A 14,466-nucleotide genomic window follows, 5' to 3' on the forward strand; every position below is an offset into this window, starting at 1 on the left:
GTTTACTACAAAAAAAACGTATCAGGTAGGTTTCTGCCAATAAAGAAGGGGACAGATATTTATGTGAAATGTTAAACCATGGGATTTTAGAACTGGAAGTAGCCTTAGAAATCGTGGTATAATCCTTTGATTTTACACATAAGAAACTGAAGGTTCACAGATATAAATCCACTTGTTCAAGCTTCAAACAACTTAAGCCTCCCACTCTTAAATACCAATGTCTAAAGCATTTAATTTTATTTTTCCCAATTAAGGAAAAAACTGATGACCAGCTATAATTCCTTTTTTGGGGGTCAGGGGCAGATATTTTTTCTTGTGGAAAAAAAGCACCTTAAAATTAACCATCTTAACTATTTTTAAGATGTACAGTTCAGTATTGCTAAGTACATTCACACTGTTGTGAAACCTATCTTCAGAATTCTTTCAAGTTGCACAACTGCAACTCCGTACCCATTTAGCAGTAACTCCAGGCACCCAGCTTCCTTCAGCTCCTGGCAACCACCACCTACAATCTGTCCTTTTGTGACCAGCTTATTTCATTTGTATAATGTCCTGGAAGTTCATCCATGCTGTAGCATGTGTCAGAAGTTGCATCCTTTTTAAAGCTAATATTCCATTGTATGTATATACCGCATTTTGTTTACTTGTTGATCCACGGGTAGGAATTTGCGTTGCTTCCACCTCTTGGCTATTATGAATGGTGTATAATTCTTTTCAAATATTTTCAATGCCCCTAATGTAGGAGTTGACTTTTCTTTACTCCATCAAAACAACCGCCATGTAAATTTTAGAGATTTCCCCCAAACTATCAAAATGGTACTTAGGCCAAAAGTATACACAAAGAGAGACAGTGTGCTATTAATTTTCCTCCAAAGGATCTAAAACCATGCTACCTTTTCACAGGCTGCTTTAAATTAAAGGATGAGAACTGTGGGCAAGGTATCACTTTTAATTAAAGTTTCACCCACGATTTGGGGCATTGGAACGGATGTTGCAGTGGCTGACAGTGAGAAAAGACAGACATCACTCACAAGCTTCTCATTTCACAACCGACACACTAAAAAAGTTATTGGACATTTCTCTTGAATGGCCATTTAAAGACTAATCCATAAAATAGCAAACAAAAGTAAAAAAAAAAAATGGTATCAGAGACTCTCATCTATCACCATCCAAAATGCCAATAAACTGGGCAAATTACTTTGCTTTTAGTGACCTACAAATAAAGTAATTAAGTACGAGCCAAGAAACGCTGAAAATGCTCACACAGAGGCACAGTCACGTAACAAAAATGCAGGCTACCTGTAACATCAACCCCTTTCCTACTATTTTTTAATGGCTGCATGGAGTCTGCTCTTAATTGCTCACAACTGCAGTTTGATAACCCTGAGTCTGATACATCCATTATTTGAACTGTTTCATTATAAAAAAGCCTAGCTTGGTGGGGGGGGGGGCTCCCGTGCCGGTCACGTGGCGGGCGGGGCTGCGCAGCCCTATGGCCAGCCGTGCCCAGCGCAGGACGGTGCTGGAGGCGTCATGGCTGGCGGTGGGAGCGGTGCTGTGGTGGCAGTGCCTGCAGATTTCCAGGAGCTCAGGAGTGGTGTACCATTTTCCTTCCCTACCAGCAACATATGCAGTGATCTAGTTTCTCTGCATCCTCACCTGCATTCAGTGTTATCACTGGATACCCATGGACTCTTGAAGAGCTTTCTGGTTTATCCATCATCAAATCATTGGTTTGTTTGTTTTTTAAGATTTATTTATTTGAGAGAGAGAGAGCGTACATATGCATGGAGGGGGCAGGAGAGGGAGAGGAGAAGCAGAGCCGTAGTGAGGTTCTGATCCCACAACCCTGAGATCATGACCCCAGTGGAAACCAAGAGCTGGGAAGCTCAACCGACTGAGCCACCCAGGCACCGCTCATCGGTTTCAGTTTGGATGGTAGCTCATCACCTGAAGAACCTGACTTGGCCATGGCTGGAATCCACGTTGTCTTCCACCTCAGGGATATCTCACTCATGATTCCCCTCCTGTTGGTTCTTGCTACTTCAAGATACTCAGCCCATGTCTGAGATGCAGCAACCATCTCCCCCAATTCCCCTTGTCTATCCTGATGGGCAGTTTAAAAACTTGCCCTTTTATGATGTCCCTGATGTTCTCATCAAGCCCACGAGTTTAGCTGAAAGCAGTAGTCAACAATTTCAAGAGAAGTTTTTATTTTTGTTCCGACACCTTAACAAGTTAGAGAGAGCCGCATATCTAGTTTTTTTTTTTTTTTTTTTTTTGCCAGGTGGTAGGAGATATATGGTCCAAGTTCAGCTGGGACTTTGCCTGGCAGAGACAAGTTGCTCTCAAGAACAAAACTATCCCAACAGTCTATGTATAAAAGTAAATGGGAAGTAAATGTAAAGTAAATGTGAAGCCATTTTCTTTGCCTGGTGATGCATTACCACCAAAAAATGGGATTGAATATAAATACATCTTTGGTTGGGTTATCTTCAGCTGTGCCAAATCAGATTTCCATTTCTTGGGCATCAGAAATTGGAAAGAATTACTCCATGTCTGCATATCTTGTATGAAAGCTCACATCAGCCATGTCATTACAGAGACTAAAAATGAAAGGTATTAGAAACCTTAATCAACCAGAAAATTAATTAAAGAAAAACTTACTACAGCTCCTGATAGTGAAATTCCTTCAGGTATCCTTGATGTGCCCTTTACTTACACACATCTATAGTGTTTTGATGCTGCCCTTTATCTGCAAATGAATGAGAAGCCTGCTTGGATTTGTCCTGTGACAAAAAAAGCTGCCCATGAAAAGTCTAACTTTACATGGGCTTTTTACAGAAATTCTCAATGACCGTTCTGATGTGTATGAGATCACATTTCAAGAAGATGGTTCTTGGTGTCCAATGAGACAGAAGAAAGTATGAAAGTATCCAGCAATCACATACAAAAATGAACATTTCAAGTGTCTTCAAAAGCCTTCTTCAGTGACTGTAGCCAATGAGGCAAGAAAAAAGTAGATGTTACTGACCTAACACTAGAAAGCTCTTCCCAGGAAGAGGAAGACCCTCTTGCCAATAGGAAATGTATTTGTGGTCTGAAACACAAAGCAGTCTAACCAAAGGAGTGTTAGCCGTCTTCTGTATGGGTGCCCCGTGTGACTTTGCTTGGTCCTGCTGCTGTTCACCTTCACTAACAGGCTGCTCGGCACCATTCCACCGCAGGCCAAAGGCCAACACGACGCTCGTCCTCAGCTCTGCCAGGCTCGCATTCTCCTCCTCTGTTCCACTTGATCCCTAGGACCGTCCTCTTCTGGTTTTGGAGAGTTTCACCTCACCCTTAACAGCACGACTATGCCTGTCACCATGACCAGCCCCCAGGAAAGCAGTCCTCATGTTAGTTCATCCAGCAGCAGAGTGACACCGGGGTCATCACCAGCAGTGGAAGCTTCATTCCTGACATCATCTCCTCATCTCCTCATCGGATTAAAGGAGGACTCACCTGATTCTAGGAATCATTCACTGAAACTGCTCCTTCTCGGGTCTCTCTCTGTGGAAGCTGTTTTTTTGAAGACAACTACTTTAATATTTATCTTTTTTTTTTTTTAAAGATTTTATTTATTTATTTGACACAGAGACAGCCAGCTAGAGAGGGAACACAAGCAGGGGGAGTGGGAGAGGGAAAAGCAGTCTCCCCCCCGAGCAGGGAGTCTGATGCGGGGCTCGATCCCAGGACCCCAGGATCATGACCTGAGCTGACGGCAGACGCTTAACTGACCGAGCCACCCAGGCGCCCCTACTTTGATATTTATTGAAACATCAAATGGATTCTTTTGCTTTCTGAGAGATGAACGCGATGACTGCACCAAGAACCACATGACATGCAAGGATTTTTCTTATTCGTGCTGTACTCTGAACACCAAATACATTCAGCCATAACTGTATCTTCTTGAGAGACGGATTTCAATCTCATATGTTACCGGATGGAATCTACAAATTAAAACTTTTTTGTTGTAATAAACAGCAATGAAGTTACATAGATATTCAGGTAAAGATTTTTTTTCTAATAAAAAAAGATGTAATCAATGATTCTAAAATGACAGCAACTTTTGTGTAACCTGATGTGAAGGAAAAAAATACATGCAAAGAAGTTTGTTTGTCCAAAACAAAACAAAGCAAAATAAAGAAAACTCCTAACTCCCTGCACCACCCCCGGCCAAAACAAGAAAAAGAAAAAACCCAAAAAACCCCCAAAACACCCCACACTGGCTTAAGAACAACCTATGTGGTATAAAATCGTCATCACTGAAAAGCTGCTGGCAAGACCAGTATGACTCCAAAACCTTGTTGTTACCCAGCATGTACAATCACATACTACAGCATCAAGTATCCTCACCCAAATCCTGAAGTTACACATGAACCTCCTTTTGTGGGATGCCTTCCTTACTTCAGTACATGTACAGCCCATCCCTGGTAGGGGAACCAAACATTATTTAGATGGAAATTTAGAGCTAAATCTGCTAGCCTACTTAAGCTGGTGGTTGGGAACCTTTCAATAGGGAGTAGCTGTTCCTCTCCTAGAGATTATGGTTTTACTCAGTTAACTGTCTAAGGAAAGGGTCCATAACACATGTGCACACAAGCGTTGTGTGCATGTACGTACACACACACACACACACACACACACACACACACACACACACACTCCTTCTGCTACCCAGTTGTGCTGCTACCTGAGAACCCAGGATGGCAGCACGGCCTTCACAGGTTGCACTCTGATGAACACGGAGAGCATCATGTAGCTGGAAATAAACCCAAACTCAGCACAGATATGTGAGTTTTCACCAGGTTTCTAGAAAAAGCTGCTACACATTTAGGCTGTAGCTGAGTATTCCTAAAATCACAATCTTAATTGGCATATTCAGGGAAATTCTGTCAAAGTACAGAAAGATGGGTCTGGTAATGCCTCCCCACTGTAGCCAGAGTTTCCTGCCCTCAGCTGTCTCTTCTATTTCTTCTCTCACAGACATGTGGCTATTTAGCTAGGTATGTAACAAAGGTGACCACTCTACTTCAAAATGCTTAGAAAATACTTTCACTTTGAAGAACACAAAATCTCTGTGAACTACACAGGGAGAAAGGGCCCCTTGGGTGAGGGCAATGGTGCGGGTCTTTATAGAGATCACCTCAAGTAGCAAGGGTATAGAGCACAGAAGTAGTGATACCAAACAAGGCAGGCTCTGGTTGTTTAAAATCCACAGGAGCAAGACAAACTATACTGAGTGGGGGTGATTACCTGAGAGCTATTCTAATTCATGCCTTATAAATAGGAGTCAAAAGGAGTACCTTCAGAACAGCAAAATGGAAGAAAGAACCAAGATGAAAGCATGGTTGACCTTTCTGCTCTTCTTTTTGATACTAAACACCCAAGGGGCCTTGTTTACTATCTGAGGTAGGAAGTACTTAGTACTTCTTTGCTGCCCAGAGATACCATGATTTGGTGGCTCAGACCCCCTGCCTGAGATGTATGATCCCAGGGGCCAAATATATCTTCATATATTCCTTTAGTCCACAGAGGATTATTAAGAGCCCACTGTAGGTGGGGCTTTTGTAGATACTCCTGATGACAATAATAGCAAGTATTTACTATGTGCTAGCATCCTTCGAAGGGCTTCACAGGTTACTAATTGACTTGATGCTCACCATAACCCATGAGGCTGGGCCTGTTCTCATCTGCATTTTATATTAGGCACCAAGAGGTTAAATATCTGGCTCAAGATCACATAGTTAGTAGCCTGAGTCAGGATGCGAACACAGGCAGGATGGCCCAGAGCCCATGCTCTGGCCAGTCAGGCACGGTGACCATGACAGGGGAGATCCCTCACCTCACGGAGGAGGATAAAACAGACAAGGCAATACGTGATGTTATTTTCTGGACTGATAAATGCTGTAAAGCAAACCAAAGCAGGGTATGGGATAGAGTGACAAGAGGAAGGCTATTTTAGACAGTGTGGTCAGGACAGCCCTCTGCGGGGAGGTGAAATTGGAATAAAAGTCTGAGGGGAAAAAGGGAATTGAGTGACGGGAAGGTCTGGGGAGAGAGTATTCCAGGCAGAGGGTACAAAGCCTCCATGATGGAAACAAGCTGGGGGTATATCACGGACATCAAGAAGGCATCTGAAAGTGTGAGGGAGCCATGAGCAATGGACAGCCTTTGAGGACTTCTTAAGGATTTCAGATTTTATTGCCATGGTGCTATGAAGCCTTTGGAGGGTTCTGAGCAGGGGCAAAACTTGCTCTAATTTTCCTTTTAAGAAAAGACCACTCTGGCAGTATGTGGAGAATAGATCATGCAGGCAGGGGAAATCAGGGAGGCATGTTAGAAGGCTATGGGAGCAGCCAGTGAGAAGAAAATAGAGACACTGCTTTATTTCAGGCCTTCAGGCCAAGGTCAGCTCATGCCAGTGTAGAGCAAGGCAGCTTGAGGAGTCCCTAACATCTCATAAGCTAACTAGGGTAAGTGTGACACCTGGATTCAGGAAGTCTTAACAAGAAAGGGAAGTGAGCAGGAACTGCCCAGGTGTTGACCTGTAATTGGCTGAGTTCTCTGATGGAATGGGAATGTTTTCATTTGTCAGAACCTTTCTGAGCAGAGTCTTCAGGGCCAACATAATCATCTGCTGCTCTCCTGGCGAAGGGCCCTGGGCCTGAAAGTAGGCCCACCTGTTCCCCAACTGGCAAGGAAGGTGCACTTGCCAGGCTGTCCTGGGGAGCGCGCCCTGGCCCCCACAGGTCCAGAGGCTGCAGGTTTGAGTCTGTAGGTTTGAGTCTGTTTTGAGTGTGGATTCACTGGGGATGTCTGAAGAGAGCCGGTCTAATCTTTTTGTTTTTGAAAGGGCGGTTTAGCATTTCAAACTGGGAGGTGACACAGACAATTACATAACAGAAGAAATGGTGGCACAGAGTACTTACAGACACCTTTTCTAAGCAGTTTTCTACTCTGTGCAACTTTATGCTAAAGGATAAAACCAGTCTGGGAGATGCTTGCCAACGTCTACATCAGAAAGTGCCAAAGAACTGAATCTGAGTTTATGCGAAATAAGGACTCAGGCTGCTTGTTTTTTTCCAAGTTCCAGTGCTAAAGGAGCCCATAAAATTCAACCACTGATGCCTGGAAAATGCCATCGTCCTAGAGTTTTCAAAATGACAACTCATTTACCTGCCACTATCAAAGTACACGCAAATATGCAGACTGGTTTCTTTTCCTGATTATCCTATTATCTTTTCATGGCCTTCCTTAAAGATCATTTCCTAGGCTTGTCTGAATGTGGCAAAGTTATTCTGTTGCTAGATAGATAACTGGAGAACTCAACGAGGGTTATCGGAATCCGAAAGTTATTCTAGGAGGGACTGTTTCATTACATTGCAAGACTTCTGAATTTGACATAAAGAGAAAACTACAGTATTTAATATTGCTTCTTTTTCTGAATTGTTTAGAGTCAAGCATGAAGAAGGGTTAGGGATGTATGTATACATATATACATATATATGCATATATACGTCATATAGTATGATATGATATGCTGTCAGCTGAGCTGGTATCTCCTGATGATGCTGAACAAGCCCTTTCCAAAACCACTAGGCAGAACTGAGGGAAATCATAAGGGACTTGCCTTCCATATTTTATAAACAAATTTACTGCAAGTAAGAGAAACGAATGGAAGCAGAAATGGAGCTTATGGTGTGGTTGTTGCTAAATCAAAGAAAAACAGTGAAAAGGATGATTTTTTTTAGAGCGTGAGAAAACCAACCGAGAGCAGGCTACTTGGCCTCTGACTCTCTAATTAATTTTGCAGAAAGAGGGACATATCACACTACCCAGGAGACCATGCTGCTGCAGATGTTCTGGAGAAAGAGAACAGCAAGCACAAATCAAGGTGATCCCTGGCACTTCTACAAGACAAAGACAAACACACCTTCCAGGGTCCATTCTGGGGTCAGTAGCTAAGCAGCTGTGCCTTACATCATTTGCACCTGCAGATACACCTTCCATGTGGCAACACAATTCAGCTTCCTCACCAACGATCATGTCTCCAAGAAAAGGGCAACATCACCTTGAATTATGATTTGAAAATACTAGGAAAAGTAGAATATATTTATGTTCTTTGACATATGTCAATGCATAAATGTGTAAATATATCTTAGAAAGGGGCAACATTTTTTTAAAAGTTTCTCATATTTAAAGATCAACCTTTAGTGAACGATGAGAATGCAGCTCCCCAGAAGGATGCATTCCCTGAGATTCTGGAAAGCTGATATTTTCCTTTATGTTCTCCTTGAGTTCAGTAATATGATAGGTCATCTTTCTGTGTCTATATGAATAAAAGGAGCAGTTTCATGACCCTGTGGTATAAATCATAAACACCAAAAGCAGAGATGTCCAATTAAGGGGGATATGTCAAAGTTTACAGCTCTTAATTAAAGACAGTACATCATCAAACCATCTTACTTGTCGACGAATTATTCCAAGGTCTCTTCTGGCTTTATTCACTAGGGCTTGAATTTCTACAGGATCCTTTACATTCTTATTTTCTCTGAAGGCATCTCTTATCCTCCTGACAGCGTAAGTTCTAAATGAATTCAGGAGAAAAAAAGAAAAAATGTCAGCAGTCTGAAGCTATGCTTTTAAGTGAAATCAAAAGCCTTTCCTTACGAATTAACTGTCTGTATTCCCCTGTGGATAATCCACTTAGATCTTTGCTCTTGGGACAGGCCCATCTATTACTATTCTGGGATGACTAAGCAAACAGATTAGGGAAATAAATCTAGCACAAACAATCCACATATAAATGGCAAACTGCTACTGAATTGCTCCTTAGATTCCTGGTTCTTTAGTTATTCACATCTGAGTTCTCTCCATTAACATGGATAATTGAACCTTTGATGTACAGAGACAAAGCAAGAATTAAAAGAGGTGAAATGATGCGCCACATATTCATGCACCCAGACAGTGATCTATGCCTGAGTCGGGTCAACTCTCCAATCTTGTCCTATCTTTTAGCTGTTTATTCCTCTTGTGGGATATAACATATAAGGATCCGTGTTGGGATCCTACCACAGTGGAGAGTGGAGATTATACCAAAATGCTTTCCTCCATCTTTTTTTTTTTTTTTTTTTAGATTTGAGAGAGAGAGGAAGACAGAGAAAGAGCACGAATAGGGGGAGGGACAGCAGGAGAATCTCCCTGAACGGGGAGCCGGACACGGTGCTCAATCCCACAACCCACGAGATCACGGCCTGGGGCCGAAACCAAAAGTTGGATGCTTAACCAACTGAGCCACCCAGGCACCCCTGCCTTCCTCCATCTTTAAAGTGTATACATATGCACATATGTGCACATACAAACACCCTCTCCCCACCAATATAAATTACATGCAGCACAGGACAGCAGTTCAAGAGCACGGTTTCAAATCAGATAAGCTCGGCTTTGCTCCAAGCTCCCACTGTTTGTGTGAACTTGGGCAAGATTCTTAACATAAGACCATGTTTCCCCATCTGTCAAATGGGCATAATACCACCTACCTCTCAGGGCTGCTGGGAGGATTCAGCTTTATCCTCTAACCCAATCAACAAAAGCTCTTCTTCTTAATACCTTAATGCATTAGTACCCCTCTCTCTTGATGTTACAGTCTCACCTTCATCCCGCATCCTCAGGGTCACACCACGGTGTGTGGACAAAGGGCAAAATGGTCTGGATAATCAAGAGTCCTTAACCTGATGTGTCCCCTACGCAGTCATGGCCTTAACCCATGCCCTTCCCATGTACGCAAGACTGAACACAAGAGATGAAGGGGGAGGAGTCCAAGTCAGTCACAGCAAACACCATTTTCTCCAGTCCTTTTATGATCTCACATGGCTCTGCTTTTAACTTTAAACACCAGCTAAAGAATCCATGTGAACCTGTTAATAACATTGCACACAGAGGCAAAGAGATGAGAGAAGGGGAATATAACTTCTTTGGGAGTTTGGGAGTATGTTCGGGGAGATGGATATCATTTACTGGGGAAAAACTTGTTTTAGAGAAGACTACTTTTGTTTTAGATCAACTTTCCTAAAGTAAAAAGAAATTCTAAATTAAAAATCCAAATGGCGGGTCCTTTCTGTTTAAAAGCAAAAGTAAAATGAAATCTTGTGCCGTTAAGAATCGTGACGGAGAAAGGCAGACACTTTTAGGACGTAAGCCACTGGACAGATGTTCATCTGAAGCCTTGGTGAACCAATGGGAGTATCTGCAGAGGCGCTCCTGGGTGTTCAGGATCAATCTTGGGACAACCGTGACCAGAAATGGAATCCCTAAAGTAGCAGATACTATGTAACAACAGGGGCTCCTTCATTATGAAGTCTTGGAAAGAATTTTGACTCGTTAACTCTATCAGATATTCTCCTATATAGCTGCTAATCTAACAAGAGTTCAGACTATCTAGGAAAGCTAAAAGCAATTTCTGGGGTACTTTCTTACACAGCATGATGGTTATTAACATAACACAATACCACTGTCCTTCCTCACACCAACACATTCCTCAAAACAGTTTCTTTGTTGGTGGTGATGGGAGCAGAGTGGACACCATAATTTAATTCTAGGATTTTGTTCCACACGTAGGACTGGTTTTAGAACAGGAATTTACCCGAAGAGTCATCTGTTGTTTTAGTTCTTCACTCAGGATGCTGCACGGGATTTTTGGAAAAATGAAATGGTCAATAGTAGTCATTACTAAATTCATTTTTCTAGAAGCTAGTGACTAGCCCAGAATAGCCAGCAAAAAAGGGAGTATAACTTGGAACATGAAGTTTGAAGTTCTTCTAAAGTTTAAGGAAATCAGAAAATAACTTAACGGCACTCAAAGATTTCTATCAGTTGAGCTCAAGGTACAGCCTTTTACAGTTGGCTGTGCATTCTTGTGGTCTCCCCAGATCTCCAAAGTCCACACTTAAAGGAACAAAGTTCTAGATGTCTGAATTAAATGTGTCTAAAGCAATCAAGAGTTGTCGTTCCAAATATGAATGCACCTCTAACATGAATGATGTGGTGATGGCTCTCTCTTCTCTTTCTTGTTCCTCGTCCTCCTCGACCGTCTAACACATATAGTGTTTTCCTTTGCCCCAGGAGAAGTCATTGCACTGGCTCAGAACCATGTAATTACTACTGCATGAACAATTTTTCAGTTCTATGCATTATTTCTTTTTTATTAAATAGATTTTTAATTTTTTGGGGGGGAGGGGCAGTGGGAGAGGGAGAGAGAATCTTAAGCAGACTCCAAGCCCAGCGCAGAGCCTGTCGTGGGGCTCGATCTCACCACCCTGAGATCATGACCTGAGCTGAAATCAAGAGCTGGATGCTTAACTGACTGAGCCACCCAGATGCCCCAGTTGTAGGGATTATTTCAAATGATCATAACTTCGTGAAGGTAATCACAAATCTGCCCGAACCTTCAAATTTCATAGGAGAGGGCTAACCACCCGTTGTTTCAGTTCTGCCCCCACGTGGTTTTTATCCTTTGCATTTTTTCCACCACTACAAGGAAAACCATTTATCCTTGAACACATTCTGGCTATTGGCCTCCTGACCCTATTACTGAGCAAGAACATTTCGAAGAAAAATGTGCAGCTGCCGCACATGGGATGATCCTAGTATGAGTCAGATGCTGTTTGAAATAAAGCATGAAAAATTAACAAATAAAAGGCTACACAACAGTAAGAGCTACCAACTCTGGGAAAGCAGACCACATCCACAGAAACAGTAAGGCTATGCTGCTCATACAGTCACTCTCCCTCTACGCTCCTGAAGCTCTGCGGAGTTTCTTCATGCTTCTTTGTGCAGATTTCCATTTGGCTTTCCCTCTCCATCCCAGCCTTTGCCCTTTGGTCTGCCGTGAGATCTCCGAGTGTATATGGGTTCTACTGACTATCCTTTCAGCATTGCAAGGATCCAACTCCTTTATGAGATTCTTCCACCCACTGTAATTTCCCAGCTGCAAAATAAATAGCAGACAGTAATGAAAGCACTGTGGTGCCCGAGGTCTTGCTTTACTTTCTCCCCTTCCAATGCAGGCCCCAATAATCACAGTACTTGGAGGCTCACATTGGTTGTAGCATCCAAAAGGTGTGATTGGGAAACAAGCTGATATAATACCCCTCATTTGCGTCAACCTTCATCACCACCCCACCCCACAATCTGGTTTCTCTGCTTATTTATCCTGTAAAAACACTGGTGCTTTTTCTTTCTTTCCCCAACCCCAAGTATCTCAATACCAAAACAACTTGACCCTTCTTTTAGCCTTTCTGGGGCAAACTCCTTCAATTGCTTGGAAGGACAAGTGGTCCATCAACTTGCCTTAACTCAAATTCCTTTAGAGCCATGAAGAGAAAGCTGCTTAATTTTGCCATGCCTTCAGATTCCAAGGGACTGAGAGGAGAGTGCCATTGTGTTCTGGGATCTTACCCCTGCTTATGGGTCATTGGTTCACCCTTAACACATCTTCGAGGCCAAGCTTTCTAATGAAACCATGCTGTATGCCCCGACACTGTTATCTGCTGACTTCTTGATGTCAAGTCTCAAGATTCATCAAGGCTTAGTATCCAAATGGCACTCAGTGCATACGCAGGCCACTTAAAAAATTAAACTTAAACTTAAAAAAATCATCATAATTTTTAATAAAAATAAGATCCTTTGAAGTCAATAATTTTTATAATGAGATCGATGACAGTGTTTGCCATTTTTTACTGAGTTATCTACATTTGCTTTACTGATGGAGAGTTCCACAGCAAGTTGGTGTCTGGTCCTGCTCTCTAGATCTACTAGTTATTTGTTCCTAGGCTACTCTGTGAGCTCATCTTATTCTGCTGCCTCTTCTATGTTGTATTCTCTAGGGTTCTCTACTGGATCTCTTTTCTTCTAAATAAAATCTCCTCCACTAACTGAATCTGTGCCTAAGGTTTTATACTATCATATATATGCCACTGGCTACCAAGTCGTTCTCTAGTCCCAAATCCATATAACCCAATTGCCTCTTGGACTTGCTAACACAAGACACCCACTATTCCGGGGCGCCTGGGTGGCTCAGTCGTTAAGCGTCTGCCTTCAGCTCAGGTCATGATCCCAGGGTCCTGGGATCAAGCCCTGCATTGGGCTCCCTGCTTAGCGGGAAGCCTGCTTCTCCATCTCCCACTCCCCCTGCTTGTGTTCCCTTTCTGTCTCTCTCTGTCAAAATAAATAAATAAAATCTTAAAAAAAAAAAAAGACACCCACTATTCCTCCTACAGCTTCTTGTACTGAACACTTTCAAACTGAAGTCACCATCCTCTTTCCTCCCTAGCCCCAGTGGCCAGTATTCCCTTTGCAGGTAGGTGCATTTTCATAAAGCTAACTAAGTCAGACATTTGGGGATTCATCCTAAATTCCCTCCTTTCCCTTAACTCCTTATATTCAATCAAGCACAATATTTCATTGTTTCAACCTTTTACATCTCTTCTGAATCACCTTCCACTTCTCCAAACCTTCAGCTCTAATCTTGGTTCAGGCTCTTATCTCTCACACTAATGCAAGAGCCTTGGGATTGTGGCATGTGTGATGTACAATAAAATGGATACTAACAACAAGAGAGAGAAAGCTCAAAGACCATTTGAAGGTCATGAGTACTCTGGGTGGATAACAGGGTGAGGGACAGATCAGAAAGCATCCTTCTTATGAACATAAGTTCCCACTAGAATATAAGCCCCATGCAATAGGGACTTTTCTCTTTTTTGTTTACCACTGCAACTAAAGTGCCTGGCTCAGAGACTGTACTCAATAAACACTCAGGGAATGAATAAACTTCTTATCAGAGGCAATAATAAAAAGATCTTTAGGAAAAAGGCCAATAATCAATAAGGAAAACACAACAAAGAATATGAAACTGAAAAGGAAATAGAATGAAAAGGGTTTGCAGCACAAAGACTGAAATAACCTCTGAAAGGTAGTGGTTACAAAATGTGCACTGAGAATTCACTAAAGAAATATGTACTGAATGCCTATTATATAAGTACGATACTAGGGCTACAGAGGAGAGCAACAAGGTTTTGGACTCAGGGACTAGCTAGGAAATCTACACAGAGATGAAAGAGGAGGTAGAAGTCATTTAAAGTGAACACAGAAAGGCTAAGGAGAGTTTTGGGGGTCAATGGAACAGTTCTTAGCTTGTCCAGAGTAGTGTTTTCACAACTTCTACATTTGACAAAACATTGAAACTGTACACTTAAAACAGATGCATTTTATTATAGGTAAATTATTTCTCACTAGGGTGAATTTTTTTTTAAAGATTTTATTTACTTGAGAGAGAAAGAGAGAGAGACAGAGTAAGCATGAGCAAGAGGGGGTGGGGAGCAGAGGGAGAGGGAGAAGCAGACTCTCCACTGAGCAGGGAGCCCA

The 14,466-nt window shown here is 42.3% G+C and overlaps 1 protein-coding gene and 1 pseudogene across 3 annotated transcripts in view; one reads left to right on the plus strand and one right to left on the minus strand.

Moving 5' to 3' along the window:
- Positions 1 to 14,466, minus strand: part of LYRM4 (LYR motif containing 4) — a 159,797-nt gene that overhangs the window by 111,715 nt on the left and 33,616 nt on the right. For all 3 annotated transcript variants that reach the window (XR_003612261.2, XM_028122848.2, XM_088024384.1), the window contains exon 2: positions 8,512 to 8,632. Coding sequence is in view for 2 of the 3 variants with exons in the window: in XM_028122848.2 (XP_027978649.1) it covers positions 8,512 to 8,632 (121 nt within the window). In the remaining variant the exon portion in view is untranslated. The remainder of the gene's footprint in view (positions 1 to 8,511; positions 8,633 to 14,466) is intronic.
- LOC114223865 (E3 SUMO-protein ligase PIAS2 pseudogene) lies at positions 1,493 to 3,508 on the plus strand (annotated as a pseudogene).

This window comes from Eumetopias jubatus, unplaced genomic scaffold (assembly GCF_037043125.1).
Source record: "Eumetopias jubatus isolate StellerSeaLion01/CBP00866 unplaced genomic scaffold, mEumJub1_p1.0 scaffold_6, whole genome shotgun sequence".
Lineage (NCBI taxonomy): Eukaryota > Metazoa > Chordata > Mammalia > Carnivora > Otariidae > Eumetopias > Eumetopias jubatus.